Source organism: Emydura macquarii, unplaced genomic scaffold, assembly GCF_026122565.2.
Source record: "Emydura macquarii macquarii isolate MOO-44397 ecotype Brisbane River unplaced genomic scaffold, CSIRO-AGI_Emac_v2 contig_2897, whole genome shotgun sequence".
NCBI classification, from domain to species: domain Eukaryota; kingdom Metazoa; phylum Chordata; order Testudines; family Chelidae; genus Emydura; species Emydura macquarii.
Window position 1 is genome coordinate 59,754,885 of NW_027133034.1, and position 12,611 is coordinate 59,767,495.

General features: G+C 40.3%; 1 protein-coding gene across 1 annotated transcript in view; it reads left to right on the forward strand.

Annotated features, from left to right (window-relative positions):
* Window positions 1-12,611, forward strand: part of IL6ST (interleukin 6 cytokine family signal transducer) — a 55,406-nt gene that overhangs the window by 19,337 nt on the left and 23,458 nt on the right. The window contains exons 3-6 of the mRNA XM_067569105.1: window positions 385-696; window positions 2,084-2,216; window positions 3,635-3,795; window positions 4,545-4,696. Of these exons, the coding sequence (XP_067425206.1) occupies window positions 385-696; window positions 2,084-2,216; window positions 3,635-3,795; window positions 4,545-4,696 (758 nt within the window). The remainder of the gene's footprint in view (window positions 1-384; window positions 697-2,083; window positions 2,217-3,634; window positions 3,796-4,544; window positions 4,697-12,611) is intronic.

Consider the following 12,611-nt stretch of genomic DNA (forward strand, 5'->3'; position numbering starts at 1 on the left):
TGGAAGTTCTGTATATATTATTTTAAAGGTTCACTTGTTGTTTACAAAGGTCTTTCCAGCAGTGGGGAGAGGGTGAGCATAGGAGAAGAAAAAAAGATACTTAAGCTTCCTGTCTTCAGCCTCATTTTCTCTGTCTCTGTAATTTCAGTTCCAATTCTTCAGATGTTGCTGGTAAAATAATCTTGCAATACCTGGGGAAGAGTATGCACATGAACTCCCCCTAAATCAGTGCATGAGAGATTTGCTTGTGCTAATGTATTAGAGAAGAAATGCACTTGACCTGCATAATACGTTACTGTATATTTACATATGCTGTCAGATGCACAAAATAATCTGCAAAAATATTTGTCTTATTTGTCTTCAAATTGATGGTATCTCTTTTAGTTTCAGGTGGACTTGTACAGTCATGTGGCTACATCATCCCAGAGTCTCCAGTGTTGACCCTTGGCTCCAATTTTACAGCACTGTGCATTCTCAATGAGAGTTGCCTTGACTTCGGCAATATACATGCCAATCAGATTATTTGGAAAATCAAAAATTCTGTAGTGCCTAAAGAACAATACCATGTAATAAACAGAACTGTTTCCAGTGTCACATTTAATAACACCTCTACATTAGCTACTCCTCTGACATGCAACGTTTTAGCAGATGGACAGATTGAGCAGAATATCTATGGAATTGCAGTTACACTAGGTCGTAAGTAGCTTTTCATTCCTCTTCTTTTTCTTTGAATAATATAAATTTCCCATTAAATGTTTATGTACACAGAGATGCTGTATAATGTTGGCAAGTTTCTATTTTCTTCTCTGCCCTGCAGAAAATGCTTTTGAAAGACATTTTGGTATATCCTCTTTACCTGTCTTCCTCTGGAATAATTATACTAAAAATCCCCCAAAACTACACCCACAAAGCAAATGAAAATCCTTTGAAAAAGGTGATCCCCCAAAGCAGAAAATACATTTTAAGTATTTCACATACAAAGAGAACTGCATATGCATGAAGCTCTGTGAAGAAAATGTGAACCTGTCACAATGAAAATGGTGGTACTTAGAAATCATTAAGCTGATGAAGGGTTTGATAGAAAGAATATGGTTCTTGAAGAGTCTGATTTTTCTAAAGCATATTTTTAATGATTGTGCCTCATTCTCACAATATCTGTTGTCTGGTCTTTAACTTAATTTGTTTTTCCTTTTTTAGTAGTGTACATAAAACTTCATATTCACTTTCTGATGGGGTTATCTACTGACAAGATCTTCGTCGTGTTCACGGCTGTCAAAATTGCATATTACCATTGGAAAGCAGTAGTTGTAGAAAGGAAACATTCTTGGGAAATTATATTGCAGCACCACAAAAAGCAATCCTCTGGAAGTTAGTGGAGGAGACTAGAATATTTCTAACATACAGAAATGAAAAATCCAAGGTTAATCAGCTCAGCGATGCCCTGAAGTTCCATGTTGTCTGTCTTAGTAGCTGCAAAATGATGTAGAACAAAATGTAGTGCAGAAAACCCATGCTTAGGCCCCAAACAATAAAAAGTATCTGAGGATTAGCTATGGGCTTTCTATATTGGGATAAATTTCACTCATTTTTACCCATTCTGCACACTACCTCTTGTGTATGTGAGAGAACCTATCTATTGTAATAAGGTATTATGATATGTTGATATCTTCATAGCTTAATCTTCTGAAGTATTATCAAAACTACAGCAATATGTAGTCTCTTATTTCTTCCTTTTCCTTCACAAACACAGATCTGCTACCATCACTACTCCCATTGCTGCCTTCCATTCTAGTTCATTCTATACTAGCCCTACTCTGTCCCAGATTTAATTCCGTCCCCACATTGTATACTTTCTGTTCAGTGATGACTCTACCACTACAGACTTTTTTCTCAAAGTATCGATGCATTACGTTTCACTATATGGTCTGTATCTCCTAATATTTAGCATTTACTACGTACAACAGTAAATAAATTGTTTTCCATTTTAACTAAATTACATTCGCAAAAATGTATTCATCACTGCTTTCATTGGGCTCAAGTGTGTGTGTACACATTAATTAAATGTAAAACCTTTTTCATGTAGTGCCTCCAGAGAAGCCTGAAAATTTGAGTTGCATTGTGCGTCAAATGTCAAAAAATAAGTTTATTATGACTTGTACCTGGAATCCTGGAAGGCATACGTTCCTAACCACTGATTTCTGTCTAAAATCTCAGTGGTAAGTATCTTGTTTAAGCTTTTTAAAAGGCAGGTATAACTCATCTTAATCATTTTTAGGGTTTTGCATGTAGGTTAAATAAAACTGTTCCAATATATGAAAGTTGTTAAACTGTTTTTTAAAAAATATATTTTGAGTTAGACTGTAAATCTAGACTTCTGAAGCTGCTGCAGCTTGTTCATCAGGGAAAAGCATTTGACATCTCAAGTTTGTTCTACAGTTTAAAATTTTAAACTTAAGCAAATAAAATGATTTTTTTTCCAAGACAAAGAAAATGCAGGGAAGAAAGTCCTGTACAGATCTCATTGGTATTAAGCTGTTGTATCGCTTGAATTGGATTCTATATCAATTATGGGTATTTCTGTGGCAAGCATCGCTGTATATGATGCTGAACAAGTAAATAAATCTGAATGGTGATAGTCGAGTGGGTTATGTTCTGTGCTTTTGAAGACTTTAGGAAGCTATTTTGGGTGGATGTCTGCTCTTTTTTAACCTTGATTTTAGTTATAATGGGAAAGCTATGAGCTGCTCAGATTGCTCCTACTCTCCCATTGGTATCACTTCAGTCTTGCTTAAGATCAGTCTGAACCAGCCAAATACTTTGCATCCAAGAGTTAATATCTCTTTTAATCAGAACTAAACTTCACAAGAAAGGCACTGGTAATTCTTGTTCAAAAGAAGGTGAAAGCTGGATGGTGTGGGTGTCGTCAATTAATCGTTCACTATAGACTTCATTGCATGTCTTAACCTTTTCAGGTAGTTTCATGTAGATTACTGAGGTGGGGATGGACAGAATGCAAGAGTCCCCAGCTTATCAATTTTAGGAAAAAGGAATAGATTTCCATCGCAATTCTGGGTAGCTTTTGAAAAGAAGTGAAGTCATTATGATAATATGTTGTCCACTCCAGCTGTGTCTTGTAAGCAAGTCAGCAACACTTTATTGCTGTGTTGAAAGCTGCAGAGAACTAAAGCAGTGCAAGCACTGAGATTTTATGGGAACAGATACACACAATAGATCATCCAGCTAATATTGTCCCAGTCTGAAGCCTGATCGTGAACAGTCAAAAGATGTTCACCAATTGTTGATATCAAGTCTGCTAACTACAGCAATAGGAGCAAGTCCATGGGCAAAAATAAAGATTCTCACCCACCTTATTACTTTACAAATAAGTTATCTATTTTAATTCCATAACTAAGGATGATTGGGCTTCAGGTTAAAGCATGAGACTTGAGCTTGAGAAACCAGGGTTCCAGTCCCAGCTTTGCTGTAGATTTACTGTATTACTAGGGCTAGATTGATTCCTTTTTAAAGCACTTTGAGATCTTTGGATAGAAGGTGCTTTGTATAAATGCAAATTATTGCTTTATTATTTTAAACCTTGCTTTTTTTTTTTTTTTTTTTTAAACTCTCAATTTAGGCCACTAGAAGCCTTGCCTGATTGCAAACCACAAGGTGTAAATAACTCTTGTAACATTTCCAATGTTCAGTTTTTTGTTAACCTGGAGGTCTGGGTAGAAGCTAAGAATGACCTTGGGAAGGCTGAATCTGAGCACATTGATTTTGATCCTGTGGACATTGGTAACTATATGCTTTAGTTAAAATCTTGAAGTATTGAAGAATTGCAATAAAACTAATTGTTACCTCTGTGAATGTTGTTGAACTAGGTGTAGATGCTGTTTTTATATTGTAAAATGCTTTAAACAGTTGGCAACAGTAGAGCTTTGTGCTCTGAAAAATAGAATACTATGGACTAGATCCTGAGCAGTGCTGGGCAGAGGTCTTGATGTGGAAGGTGATTCTGATTTTTCTCTCTCCACTGCACTCCAGATCTTGGGGCAAAAAGCAGCCTGCTACTAAGCCAATTCTTAATGTAAAGTGTAGCAACCTATCGAACCTACCAACTCCCCCTCAAAAAAAGTCTTTCTGGCAGCTAGTTATCACCTACGTGTAGTCAAGTCTGCACTGGGTCTGGAGGGGTGCCATAGGAACCATTATAGTATAGTCCCTTAAGCAGGGAGAATACTATTCCAGCCAAGTTTTAAGCAGCTGTCAGAAGGACTTGAATCTGGCCTTTCATTTCTGAGAGGTGGAAAATTACAGACCTCATTGTTCAGCTTTTCCCCAATACGGTATCTCCTCCAAAAAAAAGTGCTCTCTCCAGGCATGTGGTACTGTTAGTGAGTAGTCTAGGGAATAGAATAGAAAAGAAATGAACTTGTAAACCAGTAAAAATATGCCAGGTGCATTAAATACCATACTTCAAGCTATACATATGAATTAAACAACAGAATACTTGGATGATTCAATACTTTCTCGTTCTCTTTTAGTGAAACCTCTACCTCCACGCAATTTAACCGTCAGTTCAGGAGAACTACCTACTGTCTTGAAGCTATCATGGGAGAACCAAATTACAGTAGTTGAGATGGAGCTGAAATTTAATATTCGATACAGGATTAGTGACAGCCCAGACTGGATGGAGGTAACCTTACTTTAAACATTTTAGTGACTTCTTGTGCACTCTGCCCCACTAATCCAGAGTCCCCATTCACCATCATGTGCAGCGGGAGCTCAGTGCCATTCCCCTGTACTATATAAACCACACTTTCCTCAGTGTATTGCCACCTCCAGAATTACTGTTTTACTGCACCATGTAACTAATTTCTCTTCAGTTACCTTTTTTTTTTTTTTTTTAAGGGTGGGGGGTGTTCCATCCCATTATACATTGATACCTGTGACTACTGGTACCCTTTCTCTCATTTATTTCTCCTCTTTATTGCTCTTGGAAAGGGTCTCTCAGTGGTCTCTCAGAGTAGCCATTAGGGTTCTGAAGCCTACCTTGGAACGTGATCACCTAGAAGACCCATGATCAGTAATAGAACCATTGCCAAAATCTGCCAGGGGCTGTAAAAAATCAGAAACACTGCAAAAACCCTGTTTGTCCTTGTCTGCCCTGCTAGTCCTTGTTAGCCATTTAGCTCCCTCTTGATGGGTATGTAGTGCAGCCTTGCCTAGCTGCAAAAGCATTTTTATTTTAGTTTCATCAGTTCTCAAAGAAAACTTGTCTGGTAACCTGCTACACTCCACTAGTGCTCTTCTCAGGCCCCTCTTTCATAGAGACCAATGGTTAATAGGCAACTTTAAAAGCAGGCAGTATAAGACTGCTTTGAAAGTAAAATGCTGCAATCTTTTGAGTCGAGAGCATGTGAAGCTGTAATCTCTTAAAATTTGAAAGGTCACGTCCAAACACCTCATCTCAAGGTAGGTTGTCCTGTATCTTAATGATGTCTTCAGACGATACTGTCTGGCACAATACTTACCCCACAACTTCACAATCTGTGCTTGCCCATATTCTGTCCTGTCTCAAGTTCTCGTAGTCTGTCTTCCCCTTAGGATGTACCCAAGAATAACACAAACATTAAAAAAAAAATTCAGGCAGAAGTTAGTTTCTTCTTCGAGTAGTGTCCCTGTGCGTGCTCCACTTAGGCAGATCTTTGTTTGGAGATTTTTGGTAGCAGTGCTAATTTGGCCTGCGCATGCGCCTTACACATCCTCATGCCTCACACCATGGCTACATGGGACTGCATGGGCGAACTGTCCTCAGTTCACAACCACCTTTGGCCAGAGACAGAATTTAGTATGTGCCTGTTGCTGTGTACTTGTTCCATCTTTTATTAGTATTAGTTTTGATAGTTAGTTCTAGTAGTAGTAAGTTCAGTACCTTCTAGTTGTTGGAACATTTGTTCCCCTTTTTTCTTTTTTTTTTCCCCCCTATTGAGGGGCTTGAACAAATTTTCATCTGTCAAGGATGCCAGGCTCCCTGACTTTCAAAGGTGCCTCAGTAAGTAATCTCCCATTAGTGACAGGCACTCCTAGTGTATGTGTTGTTTGGGGAACTCTCATTCCCAGCAAGGCCAAGCTCTGTACTTTTTTTAAGGGAAGATCCTGGAAGAACAGGGAAATAAAGAATTAGCTCTTAATGATTGAGCAAGCCTTAAGATCAGATTCTGACCTTTGTGCGGAGAACCCCCCCGTACAAGGACCCTCCACCTCTGTCATTGCCTCATCATTGTTGAGTGCACAGTCACTGAGTGCTTCCAAGGGGAAGATGGCATCAAAACCCCAGTCTCCAGCACTCTCCATGAATGAGGTACCAATAACCATGCCAGCAACAGTGAGAGCTTCACACTCAGTCTAAGGAGAGGGATAAGAGGAGCAGAACAGAGTTCCTCATCAAAGAAGATCCAGATACTGGAGGCTGGAGGAGTGTTAGTGAGGCTTCAAGCACTTCAGGTACTGTGAAGCACGCTAAGACTTTTTAACTAAGTCCCATATATCAGTGGTAAAGGCTTCAGTACCGAAGACTACTGTGACCAAGAGAATGGCTTCAGTGGAATCCTCGACTCCCTGGGTGCCAATATCAGTGCCTCACACAACGGCTTCTGCAACATCATTTGTGCCTGTATGAAGTTTTGTTGTACTCCCAGTACTGCAGGAATTCTGGTCCCTGAAAGGCTTCATGGTACCAAGTGAGTCTGGGTATCTGCTCTTTGTGACCTCTGGACACTGCTCAGTACCAAGGTCAACTGGGTCACCAGCTGCTCATGTTTGTATGAGATTTGCTCTTTTCCATCTCCTCCTATCCCTGAGGAGGAGTTGTCACCTCCGATACAATATATTTGAGGAGCATTCTGACTCAGACCCTGAACTTTCTTTTCAACGCTCTCCAATTTATTCCAGGAGAAGTTATTCTCCGATGGGACACCAGACCCCTGCCTACTAACACTTGGGATGACCAACGTTAGATACCTCTCCCTATGCCTTTTGGTCTCTTTCATTACCCCTGGATCCTACTAAAGCCAGTGTACCACCAACCATTTTGAGGGACCTCGACTCTGTACCACAGGAAACACAGAAGACTTGGTCCCCAGTACCATTCTTCCCACCTTTTCACTCTGAGCCCCCGGAGACATTTGAGGAGCAAGAGACAAGAGTGCAAAGAAGGTTACTCCCCTTTACAAACATATTGTCACCTGACGACAAGGCAGTAATTCCACCACTGTCACCGTTTGCTGATAACGGTAGGCAATTCCAGTAACTGATGAAGCAGGTTGCTGACACCTTGCAAATGTCTCTGCAAGAAATCTAGGATTCCCATCACAAACTCCTGGACATATTCCACACCTCTGCATCAGCGTGGTGGTATTGCCAATTAACAAAGCCCTCCTTGAGCCAGCCAAGACCATCTGCAAACTTCAGCAACAGCCCTACCCACTACATGCAAGCAAGTTAATAGAAACCCTGGCCAGGACATAGTATTTTTTAGTTTTTATTCTCTTACCCAGTACCAAATGTTCTGGTTGTAGATGCAGTCAATGAAAGGGGCAAGCAACACATTCAGAAGGCCACCCCTTATACTAAGAACCAGAAAAATCTGGACCTGTTTGGTCATCGGTGCGTCTTTACAGTTTACCGGTCAGGATAGCTAATCAATAGGCATTGATGTTGAAATATGAGAAGTTCAGTGCTTTTATTGACCACTTACCAAAGGACCATCGAGAACAGTTAAGTGCCAGTTCACTTGGCAAAAACTTCACTATTGTCTTCACTCAATGCAACACGGCAGCCGGGTTTGTTTCCGCCACAGTAGTGATGAGGTGAACTTCCTGGTTTCAGTTGTCAGGGTTATCCACAGGGGAGATAATCCACAGTGGAATATTTAATTTTTGATGGCCAGAAGCTTTTCTCAGATTCCACTGACGACTCACTTCATACTCTGAAGAACTCTGTGACAACACTTAAGTGTTTAGGAATATACACACCTATAAATAAGACGAAGTTTAGCAGGTCTCAGTGAGCACAAAGATTCTGCCCTGCTCAATTTTCCACCTTCCATAGGCCACCAGAAACACCAGCTTCAAAGGTCAAGCTTTTCAAAGAAAAAGCCTGAAATTGCCTTGACTGCTTCATCCCAGCCTCCAACATTGTCCAAACACCAGTTTTGTTGTTTGAACAACAAAAGTCCAGACCATCTAATGACCAGGTTTTCACAGGTGCATAACACAACTCCCCTTCCTCAGTTTGGGCATGTCCTCTGTGTTTCATCAAGCATGGGAGTTTATAAGATTGGACAAATGGATATTGGAAACCATTACTTTGGGTTATGCTATTCGATTTACCTCCATCCTCCCCTTTCACCCTCCTTCCCTGTCCCTCTTCAGGAACTCTTTATTTATTTTTCCCTTTATTTTAACTGGGTTTTTTTTTTTCAAACAACAGTAGGGGAATGATCAACATTTTTAAAGAATAGGAAAATGTTAGTTTCCCCATTTGTAAAATTGAGGTAATGCTTTACAAAAGAATGCAAGATCATGTTAGACAAATTAGAGCAACAAAAACAATTAAAGGTCTATAAAACAGGACCTTTGAGGAAACACTGAAAAAATTGGGTTTGTTTAGTCTGGAGAAAAGGAGACTTGAGGTGAGACATAAGTCTTCAAGTATGTTAGAAGGTTGTTACAAAGACGAGAGTGATAAATTATCCTCTTTAACCAATAAGGACAGGACAAGAAGTAGTGGAGTTTAAATTGCAGCAAGTGGGATTCAGATTAGACATTAGGAAAAACTTCCTAACTGTAAAGGTAGTTAAACACTGGAACAAATTATCTAGGAGGTTTGTGGAATCTCTGTCAATTGGAGGTTTTTAAGAACAGTTTAGAGAAACACCTGTCATAAATGGACTAGATAATACTTGGTCCTGTCTCAGTGGAGGGGATTGGACTAGATGACCTATCAAGGTCAATGTCCCTTCCAGTCCTACATTTCTGTGATCTGTAACCCCTCTCACAATCAATTGCTCATGCAGGACATATCATCGCTCCTAAATCTAGGAGCCATAGAACCAGAGGGAAAAGTTTCTATTCAAAATATTTTCTGATACCCAAGAAAACAGATTGAAAGCCAATACTAAATCTCAGACAATTGAACAAGTGTGTCAGAGATCTTAAGTTCAGGGTGGTGTCCCTAGCAGCTATAAGTTCCTCCCTGGAATCAGCAGACTGGTTTGTGACCCTCAGCCTCAAAGATACTTACTTCCATCTAGCTATTCATCCCTCTCACAGAAGATTTCTTCATTTCTCATTCAATCCTAATCATTACCACTACTGAGTCCTATCCTTTGTCCTGTCATCCGCCCTAAGGGTGTTCTCAAAAATCATGGCAGTCATAGATGTCTACCTCTGTCATCTAGGAACAAGTGTCTTTCCCTATCTCAATGACTGGCTCCTCTAGGGTCAGTCATTTCAGAAGATGTGGTCAGCAGTTCAGAAAAATGAAGATGTTGTTTGAAGTCTAGGCCTGCAGATAAATCGAGAAATTGATCTTGACCCCTACACAACAAATTATCTTTATAGGAGCATTTCCGGATTTGATAATGGATAAAATTTATCTCCCTCTCGACAGGTTCCTTGCTCTAATGTACTTTATCCAAAGAGTGCAGCTCAGCTCTCAAGTTCCAGCAAGGATCCATCAACATCTGGGACATATGGCATCTTGTGTTTTGTGTTACACAAAGCACCAGGTTGCACTTCTGATGTTTCCACAGGTAGCTCATGACAGTTTCTGTACCCATCAAACACAGTCTGAACAAGCAGGTATCAGTGCCTAGCCAAGTCCTACAGTCACTCAATTAGTGGAATAATCTATCCAAGGTTTATGTAGGAATCCCATTCAGCCAGAATCCCTCTACGGTCATGTTAACCTTGGATACTTTCCTCTTGGGATGGGACGTACTTTTGGTCCTTACACAGTCCAGGACAGATGATCTCAAGAAGAACAGCACTTGCACATCAATCTGTTGGAGTTAATAGCAGTCAGAAATGCTTGCCTTCATTTTCTTCTGTTACTCAAAAACAAGTCCATCAAGATCATGACAGACAATGTAGCTTACATGTATTATATCAGTCATCAGGACAGAGCACAATACCCCTTTGAAACTGCTACATAGCCAGTCAGAAAGCCATCTTGGCTTCTTACCTCCTGGGTATACAAAATATCATGGCAGATGACTTTAGCAGACATTTATCCGTAAATTATTAATAGAAATTGGACTCTCAAGTCCTCAAAAATATTCCTAGCTTGGAGATTTCCAGAGGTTATCTGTCTTGGCTGCATGGTTGCCAATATGAAGTGCAAGAAATTCTGTTTCAGAGGGTGACTCAATTCCCAATCTCTAGGATATGCTTTCCTCATTACATGGACAAAAGTTGTTTTTTTTTATGCATATCCTCGAATTCAATTGCTCTTAAAGGTCTTTATGAATATCAGATAGGACCAACCCAATGTCATTTTGATTGCACCAACATGGCCAAGACAAGCTTGGTTTCCTTACTTCATCAGACTTGACTCTCATCATCCATGGCAGCTCCTGATCAGACCTCAACTGCTGTCTCAGGATGCAGGTCACGCGCGTCACACCAGTCTGAACATTTTGCAACTGTAAGCATAGTTCCTCAGTGGCTCTCAGGACTAGAGGCCACCTGATCATTGGAAGTACAAAATATACAAAATAGCAGAGAGAATTCTACAAGACATACTTATTTCAGAAACAGAAGATATAATCTTTGGTGTCACCAGCACCATCTCTCTCATATCCAGTTGTCTTTTTCCTGGATCTTGGTAATCTTGGATTACCTGTTGGAATTGAAAACTTCAGGCCTTTGTATGAGTTCCATCAGGGCTCATTTAGCAGCAATAACAGCACTCCACATGTCAGAAGAAGGTTTCTCAATATTCGCTCATCCGATGTCAGTGCAATTCCTAAAAAGCTTTAAGAATCTTTTTCTATAGATTAGAGCCTATACGCTGCTTTGCATCTTAATCTCTTTCTGAACCATCTCATGAAACAGCCCTTTGATCACTAGCTATGTGCTCAGTGCTACCTCTGACTATGAACATGGCCTTTTGGTGATCATCACTTCTGCTCGAAGGGTTGGGGAGGATGGGGGCTCCAATGGCAGGCCCTCCATTTACTGTGTTCTCCAAGAAGAAGGTATCATATCAATCCCAGCCAAAGATTTTACCTAAGATTTCTTCTGAGTTTCACATTAACCAAACTATTCACCTTCCAGTTTTTTTTTTCCCTAAGCCACATCAATCTACATAGTAGTCTGTCTTTGATATACTAGGGCATTAGCCTTTTACTTAGACAATACTAGGCTATTTAAGAAGACCCATAGACTTCGTCTATTGCAGAGAGGTCTAAGGGAGCATCTCTCTCCACTCAGAAATTTCTAAATGGCTCTCTCATTATTGCCTGTTTATGGTTTCACTGAGGCTCCACCTCCCCGTAGAGTGGACTGTGCACTCCTCTAGTCTGTCTGGAGCCCTCAGTGCTCACATTTTCCGACCACTATGCCTTAGTTCATGCTGCAAGATCAGATGCTACAGTAGGCGACATAGTTCTTTCTTCAGTGATGCACTCTGATCCAAAACTCCCACCTCCTTAAGGGGTTACTTCTAGAGAGTCACCTAAAGTGGAGCACCCACGGGGACACGTCTTGAAGAAGGAGATGTTACGCATCTTGTGGAGTACTTGGAGTTCTTTGAGATGTGTGTCCATGTGGGTGCTCCACAACCCACCCTTCTTTGAAGCTGCTTCTGTGGGGCTTTGCAGTAGAGAAGGAACTGAGGGCGGTTCATCCACACAGCCCTATATAGCCTCAGTATGAGGCACAAGGATGTGTAGGGCACATGCATAGGCTGAATGGGCACAGCTTCCAAAAATCTACAGTCAGAGGTGCAGGGATGCATGCGCACCTAAAATGGAGAAAACCACAGGGCACACATCTTGAAGAACTCCATTTACTGCACAGGGTGATAAGTCTCTCTGTCTGAGGACAATGAAATACATTTCTTTTCCTCTAAGTAATTTCAGCCGAAAGACCAAACCACTGATGAGCACTTTGAGAAGACTTCTGTCAGATGTTCTGATGGCCTTACTCTGAACACTCAAGGGGTTAATTCTAAGTGCTTAATAAACTCTTAGCCACTTTTGTTGCTGTGTGAGCGATTCCCTATGACTGATTTGACTGGTATAATAGCAAGAGATTGTATCCATAGTGGAGAGTAGATGTGACTTATTTTATCTGGAGGTTCTGGGCCTTATTTTATTCTGAGGATTGTATTTCCAGGATGAAATACAAACTTATTTAATTTTGTTTGCCACTGCTATAATATTAATATTAAAATGTGTATATGGTAATTCTGAGGCACTTCCAGAAAGGTCTTAACCTACTACAACATTTCTAAATCTTAACTTAAAACATGTACATAATATGTAGTGTAAAGGTTGGATTAGCATAAATTTAGAATGTCCCCATTAATCGCAATGGCAAAGC